Consider the following 27,284-nt stretch of genomic DNA (forward strand, 5'->3'; position numbering starts at 1 on the left):
TAGGAGAAATCTTGGAGGAGAGAAGGAGAAAGAAAAAGAGAACAAGGAGAGGAGGACTTCAGGGGCCAGCCACCCAGGTACACAGCTACACAGAAAGCCACAGAATAAGAAATCATGGAAGATATACAGAAATAGAGAAAGGTAAAAGCCCAAAGGCAAAAGCTAGATGGAATAATTTAAAGATTTAAAGTTAAATAAAGCTGGGTAGCAACAAGTCAAGCTAAGGCCGGACATATATGATTAAGAATAAGCCTCTTACTGGGCGGTGGTGGCACACACCTTTAATCCCAGCACTTGGGAGGCAGAGGCAGGTGGATCTCTGTGGGTTTGAGGCCAGCCTGGTCTCCAAAGCGAGTTCCAGGAAAGGTGCAAAGCTACACAGAGAAACCCTGTCTCAGAAAAAAAAAAAAAAAAAAAAAAAAAAAGAATAAGCCTCTTGTGTGATTTATTTGGGAGATGGGTGCCCCCCCCCAAGAGAGCAAAAAACAAACAACTTAGTAAGTGTGCTTTTCTATAGCTGTGACTAAATAAATAAAACATTGACTAAAACTTATGGGAAGAAAGGGTTTATTTCATCTTACAAGCTGACAAAAGAACTAAACAGCACAATTAACCCCTTGTCAATTTGACACACAAATGCATCACTGTTAAGCCATAACCTTCCCTAGCTTGTTTATTCCAGGATATCATGTTACCATCACAACACAAAAACATAGTATAACTTTAAAAATCCCACAGTCTTTAAAAAAAAAAAAAAAAAAAAAAAAAAAAACCTCAATGATTTAAAATTTCAAGTTCTCCTTAAAAGTCTCTTAACTGTGAACTCCTTTAAAATAAAACAAGGTCAATAGTTTCTTATACCAACAGGGAAGACCAAGGGTGCAGTTACAGTCAGATCAAAGCAAGCCCAAAATTTAACAGTGAAAAGCTCAGTGTCCTATGTCTGGAACTCACACATGATCTTCAAAGAGCTTGGGCAGTTCCATTTCTCTGGCTTTGGCTCCAGAACACACACTGCTTGTCCACTGCTACTGTCCCTGGTGGTCATCTAATAATCCTGTCATCTCCAGTATGTTGGAGTCTCCACTACAACTGAGGCTGCACTTTCACCAATGCCCACATTTCCTCTCCTTGGGGACTCTGACCCTGCCACATGGTTCCACCCCCTCAATTTTTTGTCATGACCACCTTCAAGGTTGCAGCTTCCATGATGTCATAACCATTATCTTGTTTTGCTCTTAATACATCCCAAATTCAGTTGCCAGCTTGTCATGCAGCTTTGGGCCCTCTGGACCACAGTTTCTGTGTGCTGACCCTGAGGAAATACATTCCAGAAGGTGCTTCAGTTGTGCTGGTCTCTTATTACACTCAGCTAATTCTTCAGCTCTAGCTAACTAGCATCCACTATCCCAGTAAAACAAAGGTTTCACTTCAGTGCTGCTGTTTTCCTGTTAATCACGGCTGATTCTTCAGCCTCTCCTGACTAGAAGTCACATGTTCTTAATTAAAATATATCACATAAATGGCCCTGATAGAATCTTTGCTTCCCTTTGGAACTTCATGAGCCAGACCTACACTGTTTGCATTTCTCTCAGCATTGTCTTCCAAGTTCCCAAAGAACAGTTCTCTTAGCACCACACACTCAAGGGCTTCCCTAGCCCAAAGTTCAAAACGCTTCTACGAGCCTCCCTAAAAAGACATGGTCAGGGACGGGAGGTGGTGGCACACGCCTTTAATCCCAGCACTCGGGAAGCAGAACCAGGCGGATTTCTGTGAGTTCGAGGCCAGCCTGGGCTACAGAGTGAGTTCCAGGAAACAGGTGCAAAGCTACACAGAGAAACCCTGTCTCTAAAAACCAAAAAAAAAAAAAAAAAAAAAAAAAAAGACGGTGGTGGTGCAAGCCTTTAATCCCAGCACTCGGGAGGCAGAGCCAGGCGGATTTCTGTGAGTTCGAGGCCAGCCTGGTCTACAGATCGAGATCCAGGACAGGCACCAAAACTACACAGAGAAACCCTGTATTGAAGGGAAAAAAAAAAAAGACATGGTCACCGCAATATCTCATGTTTCATGTTCCTGGTACCAATTTCTGTACTAGTTTGCTTTTCGATTTTTGTGCTAAAACCAAAAATAGAGTAAAGGGTATATTTCATCTTACATCTCGAAGATCACAACCCATCACTAAGGGAACTCAGAGCAGGAACTGAAGCAGAGACCATAGAAGAGTGCTCCTTACTGGCTTGCTTTCAGGGCCACCTGCCCAAGGGTGGCACCACTCACAGTGGGCTGTGCTCTCTCACATCAATCTCAATTTAAAAAACTCCTACAGGCTAATGTAGAGAATTGGTGTGTGTTAGGACAAACATTTGAGTCTAAGATTAATTAATGTGACACACTGAATTTTCCAAAGATGATCCAAGATAATATCTCCTATTACATTTTTTATACCCCCCTCTAAATTGAGATATCATCTATGCTCGTTTGCAGTTCTGGGGATGCAATCCATGGCCTCATTCATTCCAGGCAAACATTCCCAGCTTGGCTACATTCCAAGTTGGAGAAGTAGGTTTTGTGTCCCCTGTTATAAGATGTGGGAGGGTTTAGACAAGGTATGTTGTGATTTATTTGTAAGGCTAACCTAAGTTATACAAGACAGTAACTTCCTGGTTTTCTTTGGCATGGGTGTTCTTAGAGGCCAGATATTATGGTATGAGGAAGAACAAGCAGCTATCGGAGGCCACAAGGAGGCTCCACCTGGCAGCCTTAACTAGGGTCCCAGCAAATAACCTCCTTATCAGGGCATATATGAACATTATCCTTCAGATGACTCTGGTCCTAGGGCAGAACACACCATCTCCATGTTCCTACTAATGTTAGGGTCGGTGTCCAAAATGGAGAGCTTCACTCCGATATCGGGTCACAAAAGAAGCTTTATTTAGCACGAGCTCGTGGGCCACCAGCGCGAGCAGTAACTGGTGACCCTGAGTCTAAGGCTCGCAGGCCTTTTATGAGGTGGTTCTATCAGGGCAGGGGAGCGGGGTCATCCAGAGTGCAGACATCTGGAGGCCAGATGTCTCCGCGGTCTTTCTCAGAGTCTGGGTGGGTAAACGAATTCCAAGCTTATCTAGCAAGGGGTTATTTTGCAAGCATTCTTCTCAAGCAATTTATCTTGCAAGCACAACCACAGGCGGTTATCCTGCAAACATCCTGTTAGCACAGCATGATGGGCTAACTTTCTGGTATGGGGCGTGGGGGCAGAGTGCAGTATTTTCCACTGAATCTACAATTAGCAGAGCTAGTGGGGGGGGCCTGTTTCCCTTACAATGGCCTTTCACTACCACCTGCCACCCCCCCACCCCCACTATCTGTTGCTGATGTTACGCTTCAGGTAATCTGAGTAGTGTGTTAGGAGGAATCTCTGGAAGGTGCTGCTATAGAAGACTCTAGAAGGGATCAGGTTCAGAAATATTGCCTAGAACAGAAAAATATGAGTGTCTAAGACAAGAGCAGAGCAAAGAAATTACAACTTAGACAGCCCAGAGTCAGTCATTTAAGGATTGTTTTTTCTGACTACTATGGTCAGGTCAAGTGGTTCTAATGTTTAAGGTCTTCTGATATTTTGCAACAGTGAACTCTTAGTCACCCAAGCTGTCTCTTTAATGCCCATTGACCATCCTGATAGGGTCATTCTAAGGGCATGCTAAATCAAGAGTACTCACTCTGTACTGACCACCCCATTATACCTCTTTTTGCCCTGTGATGCATTTGCTATTCCTTCCAGAAGCCCCATTTCCCAGGTGGCTTTGTACTCTTTCTACCATGCTTCCCTCCCTGTTTACTCACAGCTAAGAAAAATGTTTCTTGAGAGGCCCAACTTAATTGAAACACATAGCCAAGGGAGATGGGAGCCACTGCATGGGAGATCCAGGTGTTCCTGGTTTTCCTCCCTAAGAATTCCCAAGAGCCACTAAGTGGAAGCATTCTAAGTGGAGCCTTAAGGTTTTTTATAGGCTGAGCACATAGGCCTCAGTTCTTAACTACTTTCCCTACTGCTTTCCCATGCTGACCCTGTGAGCTTGTTATGAGAGAAATGGCTGACTGTCCCACTAGCAGGAAATAGCAAGCCCCACCATACCCATGATGTTGGCACAGCCTTCCTCCCTTGCTTCAAAAGAAGTCATCGATTACCAAGATTTCATGAGCAAGACAGCCACAGGTTTCAGCTCCAACCATGACATATTTCAAGGACTCTTTAACAAACTCATCGGCAGCCTTGGTCACCATGTTGGTATTTAGATACTTTGTCATTGGAGTTGAGACAGCATAAGGGGTCAGCACCTGCAGAGAAAAATAAAGAACATGACACAGAACTGTATAGCCCAGCAGAGACTGAGGTACGAACACACATTTCACCATCCATCCCCAGCTCCTTTCTGCCTGTGAAATGTTCTAAGCTCCTTGATAAAAGACATAAAGCTGGCACAAAACTAGAGAGCAGGAGGTTTGATTGCTCAAGATGAGGCCTAAACTGCTCATCTCAAATGCCCTTCAGAGCACACGGGGCAACTGGGAGACTTGGCAAACAAAAGTTCAGGTAACAGAGTGAAGAGTTCAGGGAGGACTGGGGATGAGCTCAGTAGGAGAGTCCCTGCACGAGGCCCAGAGTTCAATTCCAGCACTGCGTACACAAATAACAGGAACTCAAAACTGAAGTTCAGACAAGCATAAATCATTCAGCATAATTATGTCTCAAGTACTACACTGAATGGACTTACACTAGAAAGTCAATCAGCCAGGAGTGGTGGCACATACCTTTAGTCCTAAGGCTGAGGCAGAGGAATCAAAAGTCCAAAGCCAATTGGGTTACTAGTAAAACTGTCTCAACAGACAGATTTATTCACATTCCTTTGAAGATCAAATTTAATTACACACCCTATATTAATTCTGTCAACACTAAATGACTGAGGGTCTGTGTTGTTGTTTTATTTATTTGTTTGTTTTGTTTTTTCAAGACAGGGTCTCTCTGTGTAGTCTTGGTGCCTGTCCTGGAACTCACTCTGCAGACCAGGCTGGCCTTGAACTCACAGAGATCCACCTGGTTCTGCCTCCCAGTGCTGGGATTAAAGGCATATACCACCACTGTCCAGCTCTATTTCTCTTTTAGACTGGTTCAATCTTGTGGAGCCCAGGGTGGCTTTGAACTCCTGATCTTCCTGCTTCTTCCTCCCAAGTGCTGGGATTAAAGGTGTGTGCCATCACTACCTGGCCTCTATGGTGGCTGGCTTTGCCCTCTGATCTCCAAACAAGCTTTATTTGTCAGAACACAAACAAAATATCACACAACATTGAGGCTTACAATTTAGACAAGTTACCCAGTATTGCTTGGGTGATATGACAGATCTGGTATGAAATTCAGAGATAAGGGAGCAAGAGACAACTCAGGATATGCTAATGTGAGACAACTAAGGTTGTCCTCAGAACCCCTACACACATGCACACACATACACACCCATTCACACACAAACATGTATACATATTCATACCTGCTCATACACATAAATGCCCACTCACACATGAACATGCACCCACACATATATACTTGCTTACACATGAACATGCAACACATATACACACACACATATAACACATGTGTAAAAAAATTTTAAGTGTGCCTATTTAATCTCTAATAGTATGTCCTAAAACTCCTTCCCAGACTGTACTACTAAACATGGCACATGTAAATCATTGACACCCTGGCTACCCCACTGTTCAGCCCAGGGATGGCAATGACAACTTATTTTAGTTAAGTAGTCTCCACAATGGCTGTGTTCCTCCTCCCATTGTCCAAGGACCGAAGTGTGGGGTATCTATAACTCATCACAGTAAATAAACCCCACCCCAGGGGAGATCCTTCCTACCCTAGTCCCAGCATGGGTCAAGTGCCCAGCTTGCTTTTGTTCCTTCTCCACATATCAAGAGGAACCAATAGTCAGCCCAGACCTCGATGTCTGCTCCAATACAGCATTTGCAGCAAAGGGTCCACAGCATTTCTCCCCAGACATCTCATGTAACTTAGGCTAACCTTAAACTTGCTATGTAGTAAGGATCACCCTGCACTCCTGATCCTCCTGCCTCCACCCACTGAGGGCTGAGATTACAGGCATGCACCACCACATCCATTTTTATGCAGTGCTATAGATGAACCTTGGGGCTTTGTGTGTGCTAGGCAAGCACTCTACCAGTTGAGCTACATCCTCATCCTTCTGCAGCATTTTTGAATGACTGCATCCATACTCAATTCCCCTCTCCAACCAACACCCAGGATAAAGGGAGGCCCCAGAAATCTCAGCAGCAGGAGGGTTGTAGAGGAAGCAGTTAGCCTGGTCTTGGTCAGGGGAACTCAATAGCATCTCTAGCCCATCTTTACATGTACAACCAGGGATAATAGATTACCAACCACCCAGGCAAGGTTCCCTCTTGGGATGGCCCACAATTGCCCACTTCACCTGGATAATGATTCCTTTAGCTCTGTATTCCACGTGCAGGGCCTTGGAAAACGTGCACACAAAAGCCTACAGTGAGAGAGGAAACACCTTAGGTCCTGGAGTTTGCTTCCTCCTGTGTGGTATTGTGTTCCCCCAAAATATTGTGTGTTCCCCAAAATAAACTTATCTGGGGTCAGAGAACAGACAGCCACTAGAACAGAGCCAAAAATGGTGGCTAAAAAATGGGTCAGAGCAAGCCATAGCAGAAGCTGGGTGGTGGTGGCACACGCCTTTAATCCTAGCACTTGGGAGGCAGAGCCAGGTGGATCTCTGTGAGTTCAAGGCCACATTGGAAACAGCCAGGCATGGTGACTCACACCTTTAATCCCAGAAATTCAGACTTTAATCCCAGGGAGTGATAGCAGAAAGCAGAAAGGTATATAAGGCGTGAGGACCAGGAACTAAGTTAGTTAAGTATTTGTCTGGTTTAGCATTCAGGCTTTGGAGCAGCACAGTTCAACTGAGAGCCATTGGGATGAGGACACAGAAGCTTGCAGTCTGAGGAAACAAGACCAGCTGAGGAATTGTCGAGGTGAGGTAGCTGTGGCTTGTTCTGTGTCTCTGATCTTCCAGCATTCACCCCAATAACTGGCCTCAGGTTTGTTCTTATTAATAAGACCTGTTAAGATTCCTGCTACAGTCATTTGGCACTCTTTAGGTTTGTTAGTTAGAAAGTGGGAAGACAGCCGGGTGGTGGTGGTGCATGCCTTTAATCCTAGCCCTGGGGGAGCAGTGGCAGGGGGATCTTTGTGAGTACGAGGCCAGCCTGGTCTACAGAGAGAAATCCAGGAATACATGAATCTTAAAAGTTCTTATTAATAAAATCAAACCTGAGGCCAGTTATTGGGATGAATGCTGGAAGATCAGAGACACAGAACAGGCCACAGCTACCTCACCTCGCCAATTCCTCAGCTGGTCTTGTTTCCTCAGACTGCAAGCTTCTGTGTCCTCATCCCAATGGCTCTCAGTTGAACTGTGCTGCTCCAAAGCCTGAATGCTAAACCAGACAAATACTTAACTAACTTAGTTCCTGGTCCTCACGCCTTATATACCTTTCAGCTTTCTGCTATCACTCCCTGGGATTAAAGTCTGAATTTCTGGGATTAAAGGTGTGAGTCACCATGCCTGGCTGTTTCCAATGTGGCCTTGAACTCACAGAGATCCACCTGGCTCTGCCTCCCAAGTGCTAGGATTAAAGGCGTGTGCCACCACCACCCAGCTTCTGCTATGGCTTGCTCTGACCCATTTTCTAGCCACCATTTTTGGCTCTGTTCTAGTGGCTGTCTGTTCTCTGACCCCAGATAAGTTTATTTTGGGGAACACACAATATTTTGGGGGAACACAATACCACATTTCCCCTTTTTTTGTCTAAAATTTAAAAAAGGTTATAACTAATACAAGAAAAATAATATCCAATAAGTATATACAATATACACAGTCAAGATTACATTAATGATGTCTAGTCCATTAACATTTAACAGATTCAGGCGGAAAACTCCATTATATATAACAATGTCCAGTCCAGCAACATTTGATAAACTCAGGCAAAAAATTTTTATTACTTATCCTATTTAAACAAGTAGTTCCTTTTTTAAAAGTAGATTCCATAATCTCCATTTTTATCTTATCGCTCCTACCCTTGCAGACAGGCCCCTCAGGTTCCCAAAAGTACCATAGACTCTTCCTTTTCGGAGGAAGAAGGAAGAGACTTGGGTGACTAGTCACTCACCTTGGAAGCTGAATACAGGGCATACAGAGGCCAGGGACAAAGGGCTATCCCAGAAGAAATGTTCAAGATGAGGCCTTTCCTCCTGAAAGGCAGAGGAACAAAGGCTGCATTGTTAGCTGCTCCATCACACTGCAGGAAAGACACCTGAGGGCTGGAGCTGTCGGAACCCACCCTCTAGGTTTCCACAGATCATGAGAGGTGGTTTTACAAGAACTGTGAGGGAAACACTCCCCAAGACCTCAAGGAGGACATTGGGTGGTGATGTCACTCTGCAGTCATGCTTGGTACTCCAAACAGGAGCTCTGCTAGGTCATTCGGTTCCCTGCCAAGCTATGAAAAGCCAAATTGGCTTGGACAAGAGGAAAGGAGGGACTGTCCAGTCTCAATGGGACCACATGCCCTGGGTCCCTTTGGTCACAGTAGGACATGTGTTGTGTGGTGGAACCCATCGTAGATGGGATGTGCTTCACTCTGACATCCCTATGCTCTTCGGGGCTCTTATATCTTTTGGAATGCAATGTTTTTTGCTTGTTTCGTTTTTTTGAAAAATATTTATATTGCTATGTAGTCCAAGCTAGCCTCAGTGTTACCATGGAACCCATATTGGTCTTGAAGTTGTGATCCTCCTGTCCCACCCCACCCCACCCCCATTGCTTGGAGATATTCAATTATCTTTAATATCCCTAGCTAGATGCCTGAAGTGGGGTGGCAAGAAACCAAAAATTAGACTACAAAGCCACCCCCTTTTTACGCTAGAAAAATTGAACTATCAACTATTTGCTCTTAATGAACAATAGGTGCTCAAAACCAGCCCCTAATGAATGTTGTAATAGGGTGACCCAAATACGGATTGTTAGAGAGACTGAGAAGTGGCAGTTTCCAGGGAAATGGTGCACTCATTCCAACAGAAGATGGAATTCACAATAAATAAGGACATAGTCTTGATCTGAGGCCAACTTGCTTCTTTTATGTTCAATGTAAGTTAATTTTCTTTGAAAGCCAATTTGAAACAGCTGTTCTCAACCTCCCTCTAGGATATGTTACACTTGACCTTCACATATGCACATGCATGTGAAAAGCTGACCTGGCCTTCCCCCATAATCACTGTGTTCTGTCTTCATAGGTTTTAACCATCAACTAAAGCAGCAACTTGATGAACTCAGCCCCCTCCACCAGCACCGAGTCCCCAAGCAAGGAAGGCCAAGGCAGGAAGGCCACCTTGCTTCATGTTTCCTCTGTGAAAGGCCTTACCTTGATTCCATGTGTTTGAGAACAAGCTGTGTCATCTGTAAGAGAAGGCCAGGGTTAAGCCTTGAAAAAGTAACTAAGTTATCAATGAAAAGGGTCCTTGGAGGGTGTTAGGGAAGCTTAATCTTCCCAAAAGACCTTGAAAGTTGCTGGCAACTTTAGAGGCCATTCTGGCGATCTGAGAACCTGGCTAGGAGCACAGCAAGCAACCTAGACAGATGGCAAACTAATCCAACAGCCTTTGGTTCCTTTCCGGTAAAGTCTCACTGGAACAATAGGGACTGGCTTAAGGTGGTGGGAGCTGTGTCTGACTAAGTTCTCAAGGTCCTCCCTATACCAAGGATGAAGGAAGAGTATGCCAGCCATCACACACTTCACCCATGAGTTGGAATTGGGAACTATCAGAACACTGAATGAGAATCTAGCATCTCCTAGTCATCTCAATTGAGCCTACTCAGCGCAGGTCTTCAGAAGTGGGCAAGAGAAAGCAAGGAGACCAATGGCCACAGATGCGATGTGCCCTTGTGCCTGCGTTGCCCAGGGGCACTGCAGCAGCTTCTAGAGAGACTCTCCTGTCACTGTACCCATCACATACACCAGGCCTCTGTGTCAGTCCCAGAGAACCTCTAGATGTTCTTCCTATGGGTGGGGCTATGACAAGGAAGACTCAGAACTCTGTAAAAATTGCCTCTGCTTCCGAGGGAAGTGAGAGAAGGATGAGAGACCAGAGTCTACACCATCTCTAAACTACATACACATAAACACACACACACACACACTCACACACCACACACACACACACACACACACACACACATACACTCCGGGGGCACCACTTGCGTCTTTTCAGACACCCTTGCCATCCTCAGTGTCTCTCATGTGAGCTCACTAGTCTTAATGGGCAAATGATCTCAGTTACACAGACAGCACTGGATACCATCTGCCCCTGCCTCAAAGTTCCCATGTCTAGCCTCTGTGATGGTTAATCCTCATCATCAGTTTGACAAGATCTGGAGTCACTTAAAGACACACATCTGGGTGTGTCTATGAGAGGGTTTCCAGAAATGTTTAAATGAGGAAGGCGGACCACCTTGAGTGTGGGTTGGAATCCTGAACTGATAGAGAGGAGAGAGGAAAACTAAACACCAGCTCTCATCACTTTCTGCCCCTGACTTTGGACACAATGTGACCAGCCCCATGCCCCCTCCATCATGCTTTCCTGGGACTGATGCACTGTACCCTCTTTCCTTCCTCTCTCAAGATGCTTCTATCAGTGTGTGTGTGTGTGTGTGTGTGTGTGTGTGTGTGTGTGTGTGTGTGTGTTGCATGTGCTTATACTCACAGAGGCCAGAGTAGGACACTGGAAGTCTTCCTCTGTCCCTCTTCACCTTATTCCCTCAAGACCTGGCCTCTCACTGAATCTAGTAGCTGCTTGTTTACTAGTCTGGAAGCCAGCAGGCCCCAGCAATCCTGCCCCTGCTCCCCAGCACTGGGGTTACAGACATGTACAGCCACAATCAACTTTTTTATGTGGGTGCTAGGGATCCAAACACAGGTCTAACCACTGAGCTACTTCCCAGCCTCTTTTGCACAGTAACAAGAAATTTAACTATGAAGTCGACTCTCCCATCTTCCCAGTCCTTCTCGACCCTTGACCAGCAAGAGTGTATACTTGCTTGTACACACTGCTCCTAGACAGCATCTTTAAAATACTTAAGAGATGCTGATCATGCTTCCAGCCAGCCAGGCTAAGGAGGGCATGGTGTATTTAGAAGCTGAGCTTTAATTTATTTTCTTTGTTGCTTAGGGAATTTAGTGACCATAATATACAAAACTTTTTAAAAATACAAATCAAGGCATTTCTTCACTAAAGGATTCAGAAGGCTATCAAATCCCTTTGGGGAAACCTAGATGATCAAACAGTCTAATAGTGGAAGATTAGTGTTTAAAATAATGTAAAAATATTTTAATGGTAAGTCTTCAACAACAATTGAACACACAAACCTTAAAGCCACATCAGCTAGGAGCTTTAAAAAGTCACCGGCTGCTCAGCACACAAAGTCTGTAAGCACTCAATAATAACCAAGCAGGAAGCTGTAACATGCCAGTGTGCTAACAGAAAAACAACCAAGGATAAAGTAACTAACGCCAGCTCAGCTTATCTGCCTGAAAATAACTGCCTGGAGAGAAAGGCACTGACCAGATTCCCCTCCTGATATTAGAAAACCAGTCCTCCACAGACATTTCATGTTTCAGCCCCTGAAACCGAACCCACACACACACCACCCCAACAACCTAAAATCAGAATTCTTACCTCACACCTCCCCACACAGTACAATTGACTACCAAGAGAGATCACCTGGGCTACCACATACAGTTGTGAACTTCATGGATGAGCTAGATGCCCAGCTGTGGGGTGAGTATAGGCAGAAAGCTCAGAGCTCACTCACTAGCTGTGTAGTGTGGTAGAGGTAGAGCGTTCTGTGGGCTCAGAGAAGGAGAAACACTTTGTTCACACTAAAGCATCAATTACTCACTATGTCACATGGAATCTGGCTGTGTCCATTCTTAAGTAGTACCTGTTCCTAAGCTGTCTTTCCAGAGGATATGCCCTTTTCTTCTTCACACAAAGGCATAAATGGACTAGCTTGGAGGGAATCATAGCATAAATGACTCTGCAGCTGAACCAAACCAAAGGACCCAAGAGCTCTCCCTAAGACATCGCTTCATCCAGTACTGCTTGTATATCTCGGTGTAAAAGGAGGCACGTGTGTGGCTGTGCACGGCATGCATGCAGCGGTCAGAGGACTTCAGAGTCCTCCCTCGGGCACCTTCCATCTTTTGTTTGAGACAGGTTGAGAAGTTCTCATCAGCTGAGACCTCACCATTTATGTCATGCTAGCTGACTCACAAGCTCCCAGGGATCTACCTGTCTCTGCCTCCTGTCTCACCATCACTGGGATTATAGGCACATACCATCATACCTGGGGTGTGAATTCAAGACCTCATACCTGCAAGGTAATTAACAGAGCTATCTCCCCAGCTGCTCCATCTAACATTCTTATAACAGGTGCAGAATTGGAAGTTCAAGATGGTTGGATAACTTGTCCTGTGATGTCCAACTAATTAGCAGCTGAGCTGAGCTTAGAACACAGTAGAACACACACACACACACACACACACACACACACACACACACACACACACACACCAATCTGTGGAGAGTGCATTCTAAAATCTTGAGTAGATATGATGCCTGAAGCCAACATAATCTATAAGTGTAACTTACAAATTAGACATAAGAGATTAATGACTAATAATAAAATATAACAATTATAATAGTATACCCTAGTAAGAGTTATGTGATTGCAGTTTCTAGTCTCTTTCTTAAAGAGAATCTTTCTTTTAGCATTCTGGAACCATGGCTAACCACAAATAATTAAACCACAAATAACAAGAGACTAATGGGCTGGAGACCTGGCTCAGAGGTCAAGAGCAATCATTGCTCTTTCAGAACCCATGTCAGGAAGCTCATAACTACTTGTAACTCCAGCTCTAGCAGATCTGGCACAGATGACGTCCAAGTGCGCCTACCCACATGCAGGTGTACATGTGGGACTAGAAAGCCTAGTTCACAGATGACTTTGAGCTCAATTCAACAAATATTGAACAAGAAACATCCAGAAAACCCAGGCCCTCTGTCATCTTTCCTGACATAGTGAATGAATGTCCTTCTCTTAGAGACAACTAAATGTTTCTTAAAATATTAATTTTTAGGGAATTGCTTTGAAATCCTGAGGAAGTGTTGGCATTTTCAGGCCTGATGCATTTCAAATGCAAAAACAGTGTTCAGATTCTGGAGAGAATGAACCTCTTTCTCTGTTTTCCTGATGAGAACAGAGTAAGACAGCCTGTGGTTAAGAGCAGTTTGATTTCAGTCGAAGGAATGCTTCAGCCTCTGTGTTTTAATGTGTTTAGCACACGAGTTCATCACATACCTTGACTACAGAGGTGATGTTGCAGTGGATGAGGCTCTGCAATAAATAATCACAGACACAAGTCAGCCCAGTCCTCGGAGAATTGTCCTGGGAATAAGCTGGTGCTAATGAAGCATTGAATGGGCAAAAGCTGAGTCCCACTAGCTCCATTACATGCTCAGCCTGCATTCTGGCTCCTAACTGAGGCTCAGTGACATTGTTCTATGGTGCTACCCATATGTGAGCCTCAGCAGAAGGAGACTTGCCTTGAAAATTTGGGATAGAATAGAATCATAGGTGTTAAAGGAAGATACAGATGGTCCCTGATCTCCTGTGGTTGAGCCAACTTCTGATTAAGCAAAAAGCAGTGTGCATACAATAGAAATCACACTTAAAATTTTGAATGTATAGTTTCTCCAGGGCTAGTGACATGTGGTATGATCTGCCATGCTGGACCTTGACTGCATTGCAGTCAGCTTCTCCACCCTGAGAAGCAAACCCATCCTTCTATAGTATGACATGTCTGGAGCTGGGTTGGCCAAGAGGTTAGATGTCTTGAGCCATTTTTTTACTTAGGATATTTTCAACTACAGATAGACTTATTGGAAGGAACCTCATCATCATGGAAGACAGTGTTGAATTTCCAGCTAGACAAAAGTCAGCACAGTGGGGTATAGAAGACAACAGTATGGAAGATAAAAAAGTGAACAGTCAGATAATACAAGATGGAGGCTCTAGACTAGAGAAGACAGCAAAAGAAAATGATAGTGAGGCAGGCCAGCATGGGGGGTAACTTAGCAACCTGGGACCATGGCTTGGGTTTTGTACACAACCCTTTCCTAGTAATGCACTTATTATCCTGGGACTCCCACTTGAATGGGCTGTAAGCACACCCTGCTCCACATAATGAAATATGTTACTCCTTAACAAGCCTTTGGTGACTCAGTTTCCACTCAGATATGTTTCAAGATACATCTGGGATAGAGAAGTTGGTTATGGATGCATGCACAGTAAGGGAACCTGACTTCTGAGTGAATTTTCAGGGGAAAGCCACTATTTGCCATTGTATGTCTATGTATAATTGAACGTGCTTATGATTAAAATCAGATGCAACATGGGAAAGGACATACAGTGTGGAAAGTTTTACATTGTCCAAGCCTGTCAATCAAAACAGAGAATGTCTTAAATGATGCCCCTTAGGACCCACCTCCTCCTCTCTTTAACCCCATAAATGAAGCTCCAAACATGGCCAGTCTTGAGTGCTCCAACTCAAGGTGCTGGCTGTACTTGCAGCAAGCTTGATCTGCACTGTTGACTTTCTTCTCAAGAAGTTCTTGCCACTTTACAATCTGTGTGCACTTCCTCAATTGTTTTCTGTTTGTTTGTTTGAACAATAACCTGGAAACACCAGTAACTGTCCAGACAGTAATTCCCTCAGGAATGCTAGAATTATCTTACCCAAGGCAGAGAGAGGAAAAGAGGAAGGCACAGACACCAGCACAAATGCAGACCTCAAGAGAAGCATGATAACAGGAGCTGCTGAAGAGAAAGACAGACTTGAAACAGGGAGTGTGAGACAGAGAGCACACTTGGAGAGGGTGTGGAGAGGCTAAGCAGCAATGTCCCAGTGACCAGTTGTCCTAGACAGTCACCTGGGAAAAGAGTCTCAACTGAGGATTGAACAGGTTGGATGGGCCTGTGGGCATATCTGTAGGTATTGTCTTGAGTAATGATGGATGGAAGGGGTCTCAGCACACTATGGGCAGAACTATCTCTAGGCAGTGGTCCTGGGCTTATATAAGAAAGCTAGCCAAGCAAGAGCCTGTGAGCGAGCCAACCAGCAGGCCTTCCTCCAAAATTTCAAGTTCCTGCCCTGACTTCCCTTGATGATTAGACTGTGATCTGGGAGTATAAGCCAAACAAACCATTCCCCCTGCACAGGTTGCTTTTGGTCAGAGTGTTTTACCACAGTAACAGAAAGGAAACCAGGATGCCTGGAGTTATAGGCCAAGCGGCTGACACAGGACTTAAAAGGGCCGCAGGGACTCCTATGGAACTGAGGCGTGAAAGCATGAAAGCCTACCCAGACTAGGGAAACCCCACCAACTCAAAGGTCAGGGCTGTGGGAGGGTCAGTAAACAGGTCCTTCAAGGGCTGTTCAATACCTTTAAAAAATTCTTCTCCAGCCCTACAATGGCAGCTATAATCTGACCTCTCTGGAATTCTAGTGCCTCTAGCCGCAGTCTGGGCCATGTGCAGTGAGCCCTCAATATTCACAGACTCCACATCCTTGAGTTCAACTAACTGTAGATCAAAAACCTTCAAAAGCACACCTTCCTGGGGTATAACTGGCTGCTGGTAGGGTGGGGGGTACATTTTTTTCTTCAGTAGTATAGCCACTGATAAACTGTCCATGCCTCAGGAAATAGCTGCTCACTCATGCTCATGTAAGCAATCCTAATAAAACTCACTGGCTTGTTAAAAAAGAAGACAACAGTATGACAATGTCTTCTGTTTATAACATGGCCATCAAACTCACGAACTCCAGCAGCTGTGGTTGCCTGCACAAGATCAAGCCAGTCCACATTCCAGCATGGAGTGTCAAGGGGCTAATGATCTCCCAACCTGAGCTGGGAGTTATTGACATGATGGCTTCTGGGAGAGGAAGAAGTGGTTTTCTTAAGGGTGTAGCCCTGTTAGGTCAACCATACTCCAGTGGATGGTTCCACACGCTGGAGTACATGGGCAGCACAAACAGGGTTCTGTGTCATTCAAAGAAGATATGAAGTAGGAAGGGGTGGGAGGGTTGAGAAGAGTCTGGGAGAAGTTAAGTAAGGAGTGGAGGGAGAACAGTTCCCAAGAATTAATAAAAATAATGTATTTAAATTTTTTAAAGACATGAAAGTAGAAGGGGACTTACTGGGGAGGAGGGTGGGGGACTTACTGGGGAGGAGGGTTCCAGAAGAAGTAAGAAGGAAACAGAAGGGAGCAGAGATACATCGATACATGTAAGAAATTGTCAAAGGGCAAACTTTAAAATTAGAGTAAAAATTTAAATTGTCAAAGAAAAAAATTTTATAAAATAAATTTAATTAATTTAAATGTTTTTTAAAAACAGTAACATCTGTACTGAACATGTACAGACTTAAATGGCTTTGTCTTTATTCTGTAAACACTATGCCTACCTGTTCTTACACATTTATATCACATTAGAGATAAGTTACCCAGAGGAAACACAAACATCCTGGCAGTGAAGTATGATGCCATTTTATCAGGAACTTGAAGGCTCAGGGACTTTGGTATCTAAGGGAGACGACGTGCTCAGATACTGAGAGATGTCTAGACTTCCCTATCGCTGAAAGTTGGCTACATCTCATCACCTAGGAAGACAGAAACAGCCAAGAGCTGGGTGCTCCCTTGATACTAGAGCTATGAATTTGTTGGGCAGAATTCTCCTTTTATGAAGCAGAGCACAGAGTCCCAGAAAAATGGGGTAGTGATTAGAAAGTTTTTGATGGATAGAGATGAAAAGGCACACACTCTGTGTTGAGTTCTAAGGTGAAAAGAAAAATATCAAGACAGTCAACATGCAGTCTGGCCTGACCTGGCTCCCATTTCTCTTCTATGAGTCCTGGTGATCAAGACAGGGGTCCATACCCTTTGTGACAAGCAGACACAAAGGGAAGAAGCTCACCTGGATCTCCCCAGGAGTGTTCAGGAAATGGCTTGGGAGCAGGCCGGGGAGCATTCCAACATTGTTGACTGGCAGAAAGAGGCAAAGCAAAGGGTGTCAGAACAGGTGGGAAATCTTCCTACAGAAACATGTACAAAATGACTTCTGTATATGGGTGCTCATTGCAATATGATTTAATAACAATGAGGGAGGTGGATGCAGGCTAGGGAGATGACTCATTAAATAAAATGACCATTGCACAAACATGGGAACCTGAGTTCGATCCCTAGCACCTAAGTTAAGATAGAAAAGAAAGGAGAGAAAGAAGGAGGAAGGGAGAGAGAGAGAGAGAGAGAGAGAGAGAGAGAGAGAGAGAGAGAGAGAAGGCAGGCAAGATAGGGGCTGGAGAGCTGGCTCATTGGTTAAGAGTGCTTGCTGCTCTTGCAAAGGACCAGAGTTTCATTCCCAGCATCCACCCTGGGTGACTCACTACTGGAGCTCACTGAACAGTGAGCCTAGCTGAATCAGTGAGTTCTGGGTTTAATGAAACACCCTGACTCAAAATATAAGATGAAGAGTAAATAATAGATGTTTGACTGGCCTCCATAAGTATAGGCACACACACACACACACACACACACACACACACACACACACACACACAATGGCTATTTAGAATTTAAACCCATTAAGAAACAACACTTGTGATACAAGGTTTTTAGCTATGCACCTAAGGATAAGAACTTTCGATCCTCTTTCCTTCACTTCCTGCGTGCTTGAATATTAGAGATGTGTACTGGCATGCATAAGCCAAGTAAGGTGCTAGAGATGGAACAACCCCTCTACCAGCCAACCTGCACCTCCAGCTCTGTGTTTCTGGTTTAATACTATAAAATAATAAGTAGGTGCAACCCCAGTTTTGAAAACCCCATTTGTACCTAGAAGGATATACACTAAAACGCTGTTGCAAGTTTGGCAGGCTTTAAGAAATTTGTCCTTCTTGTGTCTGTTCGTCCTTTCCAATTTTTTTCTACAATAATGTATTTTTAAATTTTTATTTGTGAAAATGTAATTATGGCTAAAATTTTAAGGGAACTTTAAAATTCAAGTCTTACTTTCTCTTATGTAGTGCTGACAGTGCACCCTGTGTGTGATCACAATATAAATACAGGAGAACATCTTGATTTCTGAGTAAAAAGTAAGTCCTTTATTTTTAGTCTGTGTTTGTATGCAAGTGTGCATACATGTGTGTGTGTGTGTGTGTGTGTGTGTGTGTGTGTGTGTATGAGCACATGTATGCCATGAAACGTGCAGCAATCAGAGAACAACTTGAAGAACTCAGTTCTTTCCTTCCACCATATGGATCCCTATGACTGAACTCAAGTCATCAGACTTGGTGGCAAGTGTCTGTTTGCATTAGGCCATCTCACCAGTCCCTTCCAAAAGGGGCTTCAATATTCAGTTTAATACTACAACATAGTTGTGGGTTTTGTCTAAGCTATCATAAAATAAAGTGTCACTAAGGTCATTATACTTATATGTAATACCAAGATTTGCATTTTTCAACTTACTTACCTAAAATTCCAATTTCTAATCCTTTAAGTTTTTCTTTAATATCATCATAGATGTCTTCTTTGGTAAAATCTGCTTGTATAATCTTCACATGGCTTCTAGTGGTACATTCTGTATGAGAGACCACAGGTATATCTAGCAAGCATGAGTAAAATCATCCCTCTTGACCATGAAGTCCTCAGCATTAAAATAGATTTTGTGAGGCTGGGGAGATGGTTTGACAGTTAAGAGTACTTTCTGCTCTTATAGGAGACCCGAGGTTGGTTTCCAGCACCTACATTAAGTGGCTCACAACACCTGTAACTCTGGCACAAGCCACTAACTGATTGACATAAACTCAAGTTTGAGCCCCTAGAGGAGGGCTGTAAACACCATCTGATGCTTTCACAGCTCAGCAGACTCAGGTCTCCTCAGCATAGATGCAAGTATCCTTTGCATGTGTCCTGTGCTCCAGAATCTATATACATGGTAGCTTGCTCCCCTATGACATTTTTCTTCCATTTTCCAGAGCAGCAAATTAAGGATAAGTTTAGCTGACTGACTTGTCCAAGGAACCTATTCTTCACTCCCTCCAAGTTTAGTACCTTGCCAGCTGTTTTGTGCTGACTTACCCAGTGAAGACATTTGTAGGCAGCAGTAATAGCTGCAGGTAGAGTGTGTCAGTCTCTCTCAGAAGTACCTTAGCCTTGTGTCTAGACAAGGCTCCTCTGGATCAAGCGATCATGAGACATAGTGTAAGAGTCAGGGATCCTTTAATGTGACAGACGTGACTTGCTTTCCAATAATATGACAAAAAGCACATTTAACACCATGAGGAAAATGCTCAAAATACCTTGGTGCTAATCGGAGTGACTCCTAATAACCAGGTGCAGAACAAAAGCCAAATTAATCAGTTCAAGGGCACTGAGCCTCCACAGTGTGACTGCATAGCCCCTACCCCCACAGCCTTCTTCTATTCTGAACCTCCCCCAAAGAAACAAGGCTGGCCCAGAACAGCTTGCTATGGTTTAAAAAGTCTTCATAACTAAAGACTCACACCTTTGCCTTGAAATGTCAGATAATTATTAACTTAATAATTATTAAAATTGAATACCTAAAAAAGCATTATGGTCATTTTTACTAAAAATAATCTAAAGAATTCAAAACAATAAAATATCTGTAAAAGATGTCTTTTAGAGTTGTTATGTATAACATAACATGGCATGGCAGCCTTGGGTAGTATCTTTTTTCCTTTTCTTAACCTGATGACCATCAGTTAGCATTTTCTCACCCTCCTGAAAGAAGCAGAGAATAGACACAAAGAACTGACAACATTTCTGACTTTGAAGGGAGGGACAGAAGCTCAGAGGCAGCTGGGGCTCTGGCTGAACAGGGCTGATTCTGTGGGTGAAGGCCCAGAGAGAACTCCTCCTCCACCAGGCCACAGAATTCACAGTGTCAGCCTATGCTTTATACCTCGTCTTTCCCTTGGTATCTGGGGCCCTTCTGTGTACAGAGGACAGATGGCAGCCCAGGATCCAGGCAGCATACATGGCATGAACAGGCAGGACAGTGCCGTGCTTGACCAGTTCCAAACACACACCTCCCTTGCTGTGCAGGGTCACTCACCAATCTCTTCTGCAATGGCCTGTAGCTTTTCCAGTGTCCGGCTGATAAGTACTATGTTGAGTCCATGTTTGGCCAGCTGCAGGCAGGAATAGAAAGACCAAAAAGAGGCCAAGTGGATGGGAGGTCTTAGAGTGACATACCTAGTTATAACATGAGTTGCCTGCTTCCTAGTTATAACATGAGGTTCTTGAGCTATGAGTGAAACAGCCATCATGGATAAGGCTGAAGCCAATGCTGTAGCTGTCATAAGTGTTGCTGTGTGCTCATTATATGGCAAGAGCCACTGTGAAAAGTCTTCTTGCACAGGCCTATCATCTGAGAGCCCCTGTCTGAAACTGGTGGGGCTCACTGTAGCCAATTACAAATTATGAGGGCTGTAAACCTTACTTTTTGATAGAGACTCTAACTGGACTGGGACTCATCAACTAGGCTTAACTTGCTGGCCAGAAAGCCCTGAGGTTCTATCTGCCCCTGCCTCTCTAGTGCTGGAATCACAAGCATGCATCACATCACCCAGCATTTTCATGTGTGTTCTGGGAATCAAACTCACGTCCTTGTGCTTTCATGGCAAGCACTTTTATGACCTCCACTAGGAGACCATCAGGGTAGAAGGACTTACATGTGATGCCAGGCTGCCTGGTGCTGTGAGCTCTGGCTCCCTTCTGACAAAGCATCTCAAAGAGCTACAAGGTACCCAGAGACTCAAGATACACACCAGAAACTAACAGAACTCCTCTTTCTGGATAGAAAATAATATATGCACTCACTTCTTTATCTTCTTTGGGCTCCATGGTCCCCGTACCTTTCACAATTCCACAAGATTGAATTTTACTCTCTGGCAATAAAACAATTCCTTAGTCACTCAACATGCATTCCCATCTGCCTTCCTTCTTTGGAACACTGATGTGAAACTGTCCAAATCCATTTTCTCAAGTTGCAATTCATAAGACTCTGATAAAGTCCTTTCACTTTTACAATTTTTCATCTATACTTGTCTCAAAGGTGTTTACCTGGTACTGGTAAACACATGTGAGAGAGTTTTCAAAAACCTTTTAGTCGTGATCATGGCTTCCTCATGTAGTTGTGAGGGTGGACATTTCAAGAGAGGTGCTAAGGTAGAATAGATCTCACGGGGGCTAAAAGGATGCTCTGTCAGTAAGGTGCTTGCCACACAAGCATGAGGACCTGAGTGCAAGTGCCCATGTGAAAAACAGTCACAGAACTACCAACAATCTCAGCGCAGGAGAGATGGAAACAGAATTATTCCAGGAGATAACATGTCTAGCCAGTTAGTGAACTTCAAGTTCAGTGAGAGACCCTGTCTCAAAAAAGGTGGCGAGGGTGTAGAAAGAGAATGAATGATACACTCAACATAAATCTCTGGCTTCCACACACACATGCACACACATGAGTATGCACATGAACATTGATCTGCACATACACAAAAATATAATAAATAGCAGATCATAACATGATTTCAGACAGAGAACAAAAGGGCCAATATTTGTGATATGATAAGAATCATACATTCACTTCATGTACCTAGCTGGTACAGAGCTTCTAGGCCCTTGTCACTTTCTGCATGTTGGGAATAATAAGCGTGTCTTTCCTGTGCATGAGAGGATAGGAGCATCATTCCACATGAGACCGAAATTGCAGGAACATCTCCTGCTCCTTCTTTGATCTTTGTCCCTCATTCCTGACTTCCTGAGATCCTTGGGATATTCTAAGTACTAGGTGTCTCTCAGCACACCAATGAGTCAGCTGCTGTCTGAAGAGCGTAGATAGCTTCAGGATCCAGGATAGAAAACTGTGCAACTTCGGAGTGTTTGTGTTATAGCAACAAGAGCAAATGAAAGCAATAAAGACCAACCAAAAGAAAAAGCCAGCTCCATGAAGTCAATCAAAATCAGCATTAAAGCAAGTAAATATTATTGGAAATAGACATCATAAAAAGCTAACTCCTGGAGATATATCAGTTCTGCTCTTGATTACCTAGATGAAAAGCTTTCCATGGAAGAATTATCACTACAGGAGGTAAAAATGCATGGGCTCAGCTGGAGATTTTAATTGCAGGACGAAGCAAGTAGACATTTGGTAAGGAAACAGACTATAGAAACCACACAAATAGTAAGCTGGTTCCTGAGAACCCATACAAACATGAAGCAAGAGTTCATCTTCTGAAAGTTTTCTCTGTGAAAAGCCTGAGAAGGGCTGGAGAAAAGGCTCAAATGTTAGAAGCACTTACTGCTCTTCCAAAGGACCTGAATTTGGTCTCCAGCTCTAGGGGATCATTCGGCTTCTACAGGCACCTACACTCATGCACATACCCCTTCCCCAAGGCATAGACATAATTTAAAACTTTAACTTAAAAAAAGTATATGCATACATATGTTTATATACACAGATAACATATGCTCTTTTTAATTGACACATAGTGATTTTAATGTGACATTTCAGTGTATGTGCACAGAATGCAATGATCACTTTGGGGGCCTGGCATATCTGACATCTCAGATATAGATCATTTATTTGTGTTTGAATATTCAAAATCCTCTCTCCTATGTTGAAATAATCAATGAAATTTTTATCAAAATTCCTGCACATTTGAAACTCTCAGGCTGCACCAGCACCACTGCTGGGGCAAAGGAGCCAGACAGGGAGTGCTGGGTCCCAGGGAGTGCTGGGTCCCAGCCTTTCTAACTCATTAGCCCAAGCGCCCCTCTGCCCAGAGCTGAGTGCTGGAGGCATATGTCAGGCTCTTCATCCCTGAACAGCTGGCTCAGGCACATCTGTGGGAGCAGCAAACAAGCCAGGCAGAGGATTGAGCGAAGGGGAAGAGGCCATCAGGGAAGAGCCTCCAAAGACCACATTTAAAAGAAGAGAAGCTGCCATCCTCAGAGACAACCAGAAAGACTGTTTCTTAAAGCTGTGTTGAGTGGACACAAAAGGATTCTCAGAAATACAAGACACTTTATTTCCTTGGAAGGGGGCAGGCAGTTAGACAATTCTAGCCATGTGTGGTGCATACACCTGTAAATTCCAGCACATGGGAGGCAGAGACAGCAGGGTTGCTACAAGTTTGAGGCTAGCCTGAGCTGTGTAGCAAAATCCTGCCTCAAAAACAAACACAATTTTAATTAAAGTATACCCTGTGCTACAACACAATAAGAACCTGTCTCTTTTTTTTAAGTTATTTTTAATTTTCACATCAAAAAAGAACATAGTAAATTAAATAAAAAGACTGAAAAGAAGGTGGTGTGGGTAAGCCACTGCTCTGCAAGCATGGGAACCTGAGTTTGGATCAGCAGAAACATGCAAAGCCAGACCAGGTAGCACACATATATAATATTGCTCCTACAGCAGAGTTGAGATGGGAAGTGGAGAAAGGCAAATCTCCAGAAGCTCACAGGCCAACTAGCCTGGCATATGAAGCATCTAATAGCAAGAGACCCTGTCTCAAAAAAGGTAGAAGGTGGAGGCCAACTCTCAAAGTTGTCCTCTGACCTTTCACTATGGCAGACATTTACCTGCACTCATACATACATGCATACACATGTACACAAGCATGTATACATGCATGTACACACATGTGCACACACGCACATAGACAAGCATGTATACATACACACACACACACACACACACACTGTGGCATACATTTACCTGCACACACAAACACGAAGACATTAAATTTAAATTTTATTTTAATTAAGGAAATGAAACAACTCAGTTTAAAGGTTGGCAAGTAGTTACAGCACTGAGTTGGTAGACACAGAAAAAAAAGGAAAGAGAAATGGAGGTTTCAGAACCTGAAAGATAGCTCCAGAGACAACATCGAACATCCTGGCCACAAGAGTCCCCGGAAGAAGCGACTGTGAGGTGGGTGGGAAGAAACACCACCTGCACTGCTGGGCCCAGCTGTCTTGTCTCTCCTGGTTTCTTCTCATTTTCTGAAATGGGGATAGAGTCTTCCTAGGGAGTCCTATGAACTAGATGACACAATTTCTGCTAGAGTTTTTAAAAACTGATAAAGAGCTATTACAGGGGCCGGGGAGATGGCTCAGCAGTTAAGAGCACTTGCTGCTCTTACAGAGGACCCAGGTCAGTTCCCAGAACTCATATCAGGTGACTCACAACCACTTTGGTTCCCAGGGATCTGGCACCCTCTTCTAACCTCTGCCAGCACCAGGTATGCATGCAATGCACTTAAACAATGCAGGCAAAGCACTCATACTCATAAAATAAATGAGAAGGAAAGAAAAGTAGAAATTTCTAAAACCAATCCAAGAGAAATAACTTGAAGAATTCTATAATCACTTTAAAAAGTAACAAATGTTTCCACACATGGTAGCATACATCTTTAGCCCCGGCACTTGGGAAACAAATGGATCTCTGTAAGTTTGAGGGCAGCCTGGTCTACATAGTGCCAGAATTATGTAGAGAGACCCTGTCTCAAAATAAAAATAAAAATAAAAATAAAAATAAAAATAAAAAAATAAAGCAAAACCCCATGTTAATAATAAGGCAATAAGGACACAAACAAATATTTAAGTTGTCCCACAAAGAGAATTCCAGGCACAGATTATTCTCTGGGTAAATTCTACCAAACATTCCAAAAAAACAATTATTCCAAAATTGCATAATCCTCTAAAAGAATAAAAGGAGGTCAAGTTCTCTCTTTTATGGAGTGCCTATGTCCTTGAAACCTCAGACTCTCTAGAGAACAAATACCATCATCTAGTCATGCTGACCATTGGGAAACATAGCCCATGACTTGGCAGTTCTGTTCTTATGGATGCTGTTAACTTACATGCCTGTCTTCTAAGAGACAGGGACTGACATAAAACATGGGTGTCTGTTGACTGAAGAAAGCATGATTAAATTGGAACACACCAGAATGCTATAGTAGAGTGATAATGTGATGCTTTACAACACTGAAGAATCAGTGACCACATTCCAGACACATCAGCGAGGATGAATTTTTAAAACAAGGCCAGATGGGAAAGGTAAACTGGGGGTTGGAACAGCTGAAGTCATACGGATCAGATTTTAAGAACTTCCCTGCTGGGATAAAACAGACTGATACAGGGCAAGGGAAAGAGATGATCTCCAAGGCCAGAGCAAGACAATTCTTTTCCTTGGGTTGGTGACTTTAATGCATGGATGCACTCTGGGCCATGTCCTGCAGCCACCAGGAACATTTCCTCCTGAATGGTGACAGTTCTCATCTGCCACACTGTGTCTGGAGAGTCCTCCTAGATGCTGGGGAATAGTCCCCAAACTGTCCAGATAAAGAGGAATAAAAATAAGTGACTTTGCATAGTGTTTTTTGTTTCTGGAATTCTCTGGCCACTAACAACCAAAAATTTTCATTTATGTGTGTTATCTCAAGGAAGCCTCATGTTGCCAGCCTTCAGGGATGGCCATTTTTTCAGGCTATAGTTTGGAGAATAAGAGACCTCAACTTATCTTGGGTGGTGTCAGATCATATCAGTCTCATAAAGAATAAGTTGAAATTCAATACTAGCCTAGCTAGCAGGCTTCCTGATAAGGTGGTACTCTTGACTAACACTGTAACACAGACTCACAAACATACATAGACACACACACACTCACACACACATGCACGCATGCATACACCACATCACAAGAACAACCAAAGTCAACTTTAATGGCCATCCCTGAAGGCTGGCAACAGTCATGAGGCTTCCTTGAGAACCATAATGGAGAGCAGAGCTGTCCAAATGTCTGTGCCAGAATCACAGCTCCCCAAAGAGCAAAGAGTCAACTATCCCACATTAAATATACTCTGTGGTATATTTTGAGTTGGTTACTTGGAGAAATTGCTGTTGGAAAACAACATTTCTAAAAGCTGTCCTTTTGCAAAAATAAAGTAATTAAGTAATTAATCATTTGATAAAACAAGGAGCTGCAGAGATGGCTCAGTGGTTAAGAGTGTGTACGACTCTTGCAGAGGACCAGAGTTTAGTTCCCACACCTATATGGGATGGTTCCGACTACCTGTAGCTTCAGCTCCTATCCAGAGACATTCATGTGTACATTAATACACACAAACATAACAGACACATAAATTTTCATAAAGGAAACATAAGATGCAGGCAGAGGCTTTACTTGTCACACACACACATAAGCAGATTGCAGTGTGACACTTGCCCAGGGGGACCATGATGGCTGCTACCTGGAAGACTCTCATCTGTATCACCACTTTCCTATACCACCTCCCTTGTCCCCAAAGACCCAGTCCCTATCTCCTTTTGCCCTACATAAAGTCCAGCCATTTTGCCCCCTCACCAGTCTCATACATGCATGACTTAGGATGGCTTGAAATCTGCATCCTTTTACATGTTATCTATCTACTGTTAGTTTACTCATTGACTGAAGTATCCAGCCTTCTAAAGGAATAGCCCCTTTAGGATATTCCTAAAAAAAAAAAAAAAAAAGTGAGTTGAGCCATGCAGTGGTGACACATGCCTTTAATCCCAGCACTAAGGAGGCAGAGGTAGGCAGATCTCTGAGTTCGAGGACAGCCTAGTCTACAAAGTGAGTTCCAGAACAACCAGGACTACACAGAGAAACCCTGTCTCAAACACAGACAGCACCACCACCACAAAAAAGGGAAGTTGAGACCAGGGTTTGGAGACAGAGGGCTCTCACTATTGCTCAATGGGCAGAAGCTAAACTACACGATAAAGTCAAACACTAGAGGTCCTAATAATGCTGGATCCCCCTTCTGAGAATATGGTTAGGCAGGAAATCACAGTCTCTAAAGGACCTTTCCTCTGTCCAAGGAAAGACAAGCATGTGCAGCGGTTTCTCTCCCTTTCTCTTTACCCAGAGCAGACTGCTTGTGGCCGGTGGAGAGCTGTAGTGAGGACCAGAAGGACACTAACTAGATAGAGCTCTACCTGGAA

The 27,284-nt window shown here is 43.7% G+C and overlaps 1 protein-coding gene across 1 annotated transcript in view; it reads right to left on the reverse strand.

Annotated features, from left to right (window-relative positions):
- Nucleotides 1-3,347: 3,347 nt before the first annotated feature.
- Hsd17b3 (hydroxysteroid 17-beta dehydrogenase 3) overlaps nucleotides 3,348-27,284 on the reverse strand; it is a 35,284-nt gene continuing 11,347 nt past the window's right edge. Inside the window, exons 3-11 of the mRNA XM_036189240.1 lie at nucleotides 20,350-20,425; nucleotides 18,745-18,852; nucleotides 17,191-17,258; nucleotides 13,518-13,553; nucleotides 9,523-9,557; nucleotides 8,272-8,353; nucleotides 6,504-6,569; nucleotides 4,186-4,335; nucleotides 3,348-3,469 (exon numbers count right to left, since the gene is read on the reverse strand). Coding sequence (XP_036045133.1) covers nucleotides 3,359-3,469; nucleotides 4,186-4,335; nucleotides 6,504-6,569; nucleotides 8,272-8,353; nucleotides 9,523-9,557; nucleotides 13,518-13,553; nucleotides 17,191-17,258; nucleotides 18,745-18,852; nucleotides 20,350-20,425 — 732 coding nt within the window. The 3' untranslated portion in view covers nucleotides 3,348-3,358. The remainder of the gene's footprint in view (nucleotides 3,470-4,185; nucleotides 4,336-6,503; nucleotides 6,570-8,271; nucleotides 8,354-9,522; nucleotides 9,558-13,517; nucleotides 13,554-17,190; nucleotides 17,259-18,744; nucleotides 18,853-20,349; nucleotides 20,426-27,284) is intronic.

Source organism: Onychomys torridus, chromosome 5 (genome assembly GCF_903995425.1).
Source record: "Onychomys torridus chromosome 5, mOncTor1.1, whole genome shotgun sequence".
Lineage (NCBI taxonomy): Eukaryota > Metazoa > Chordata > Mammalia > Rodentia > Cricetidae > Onychomys > Onychomys torridus.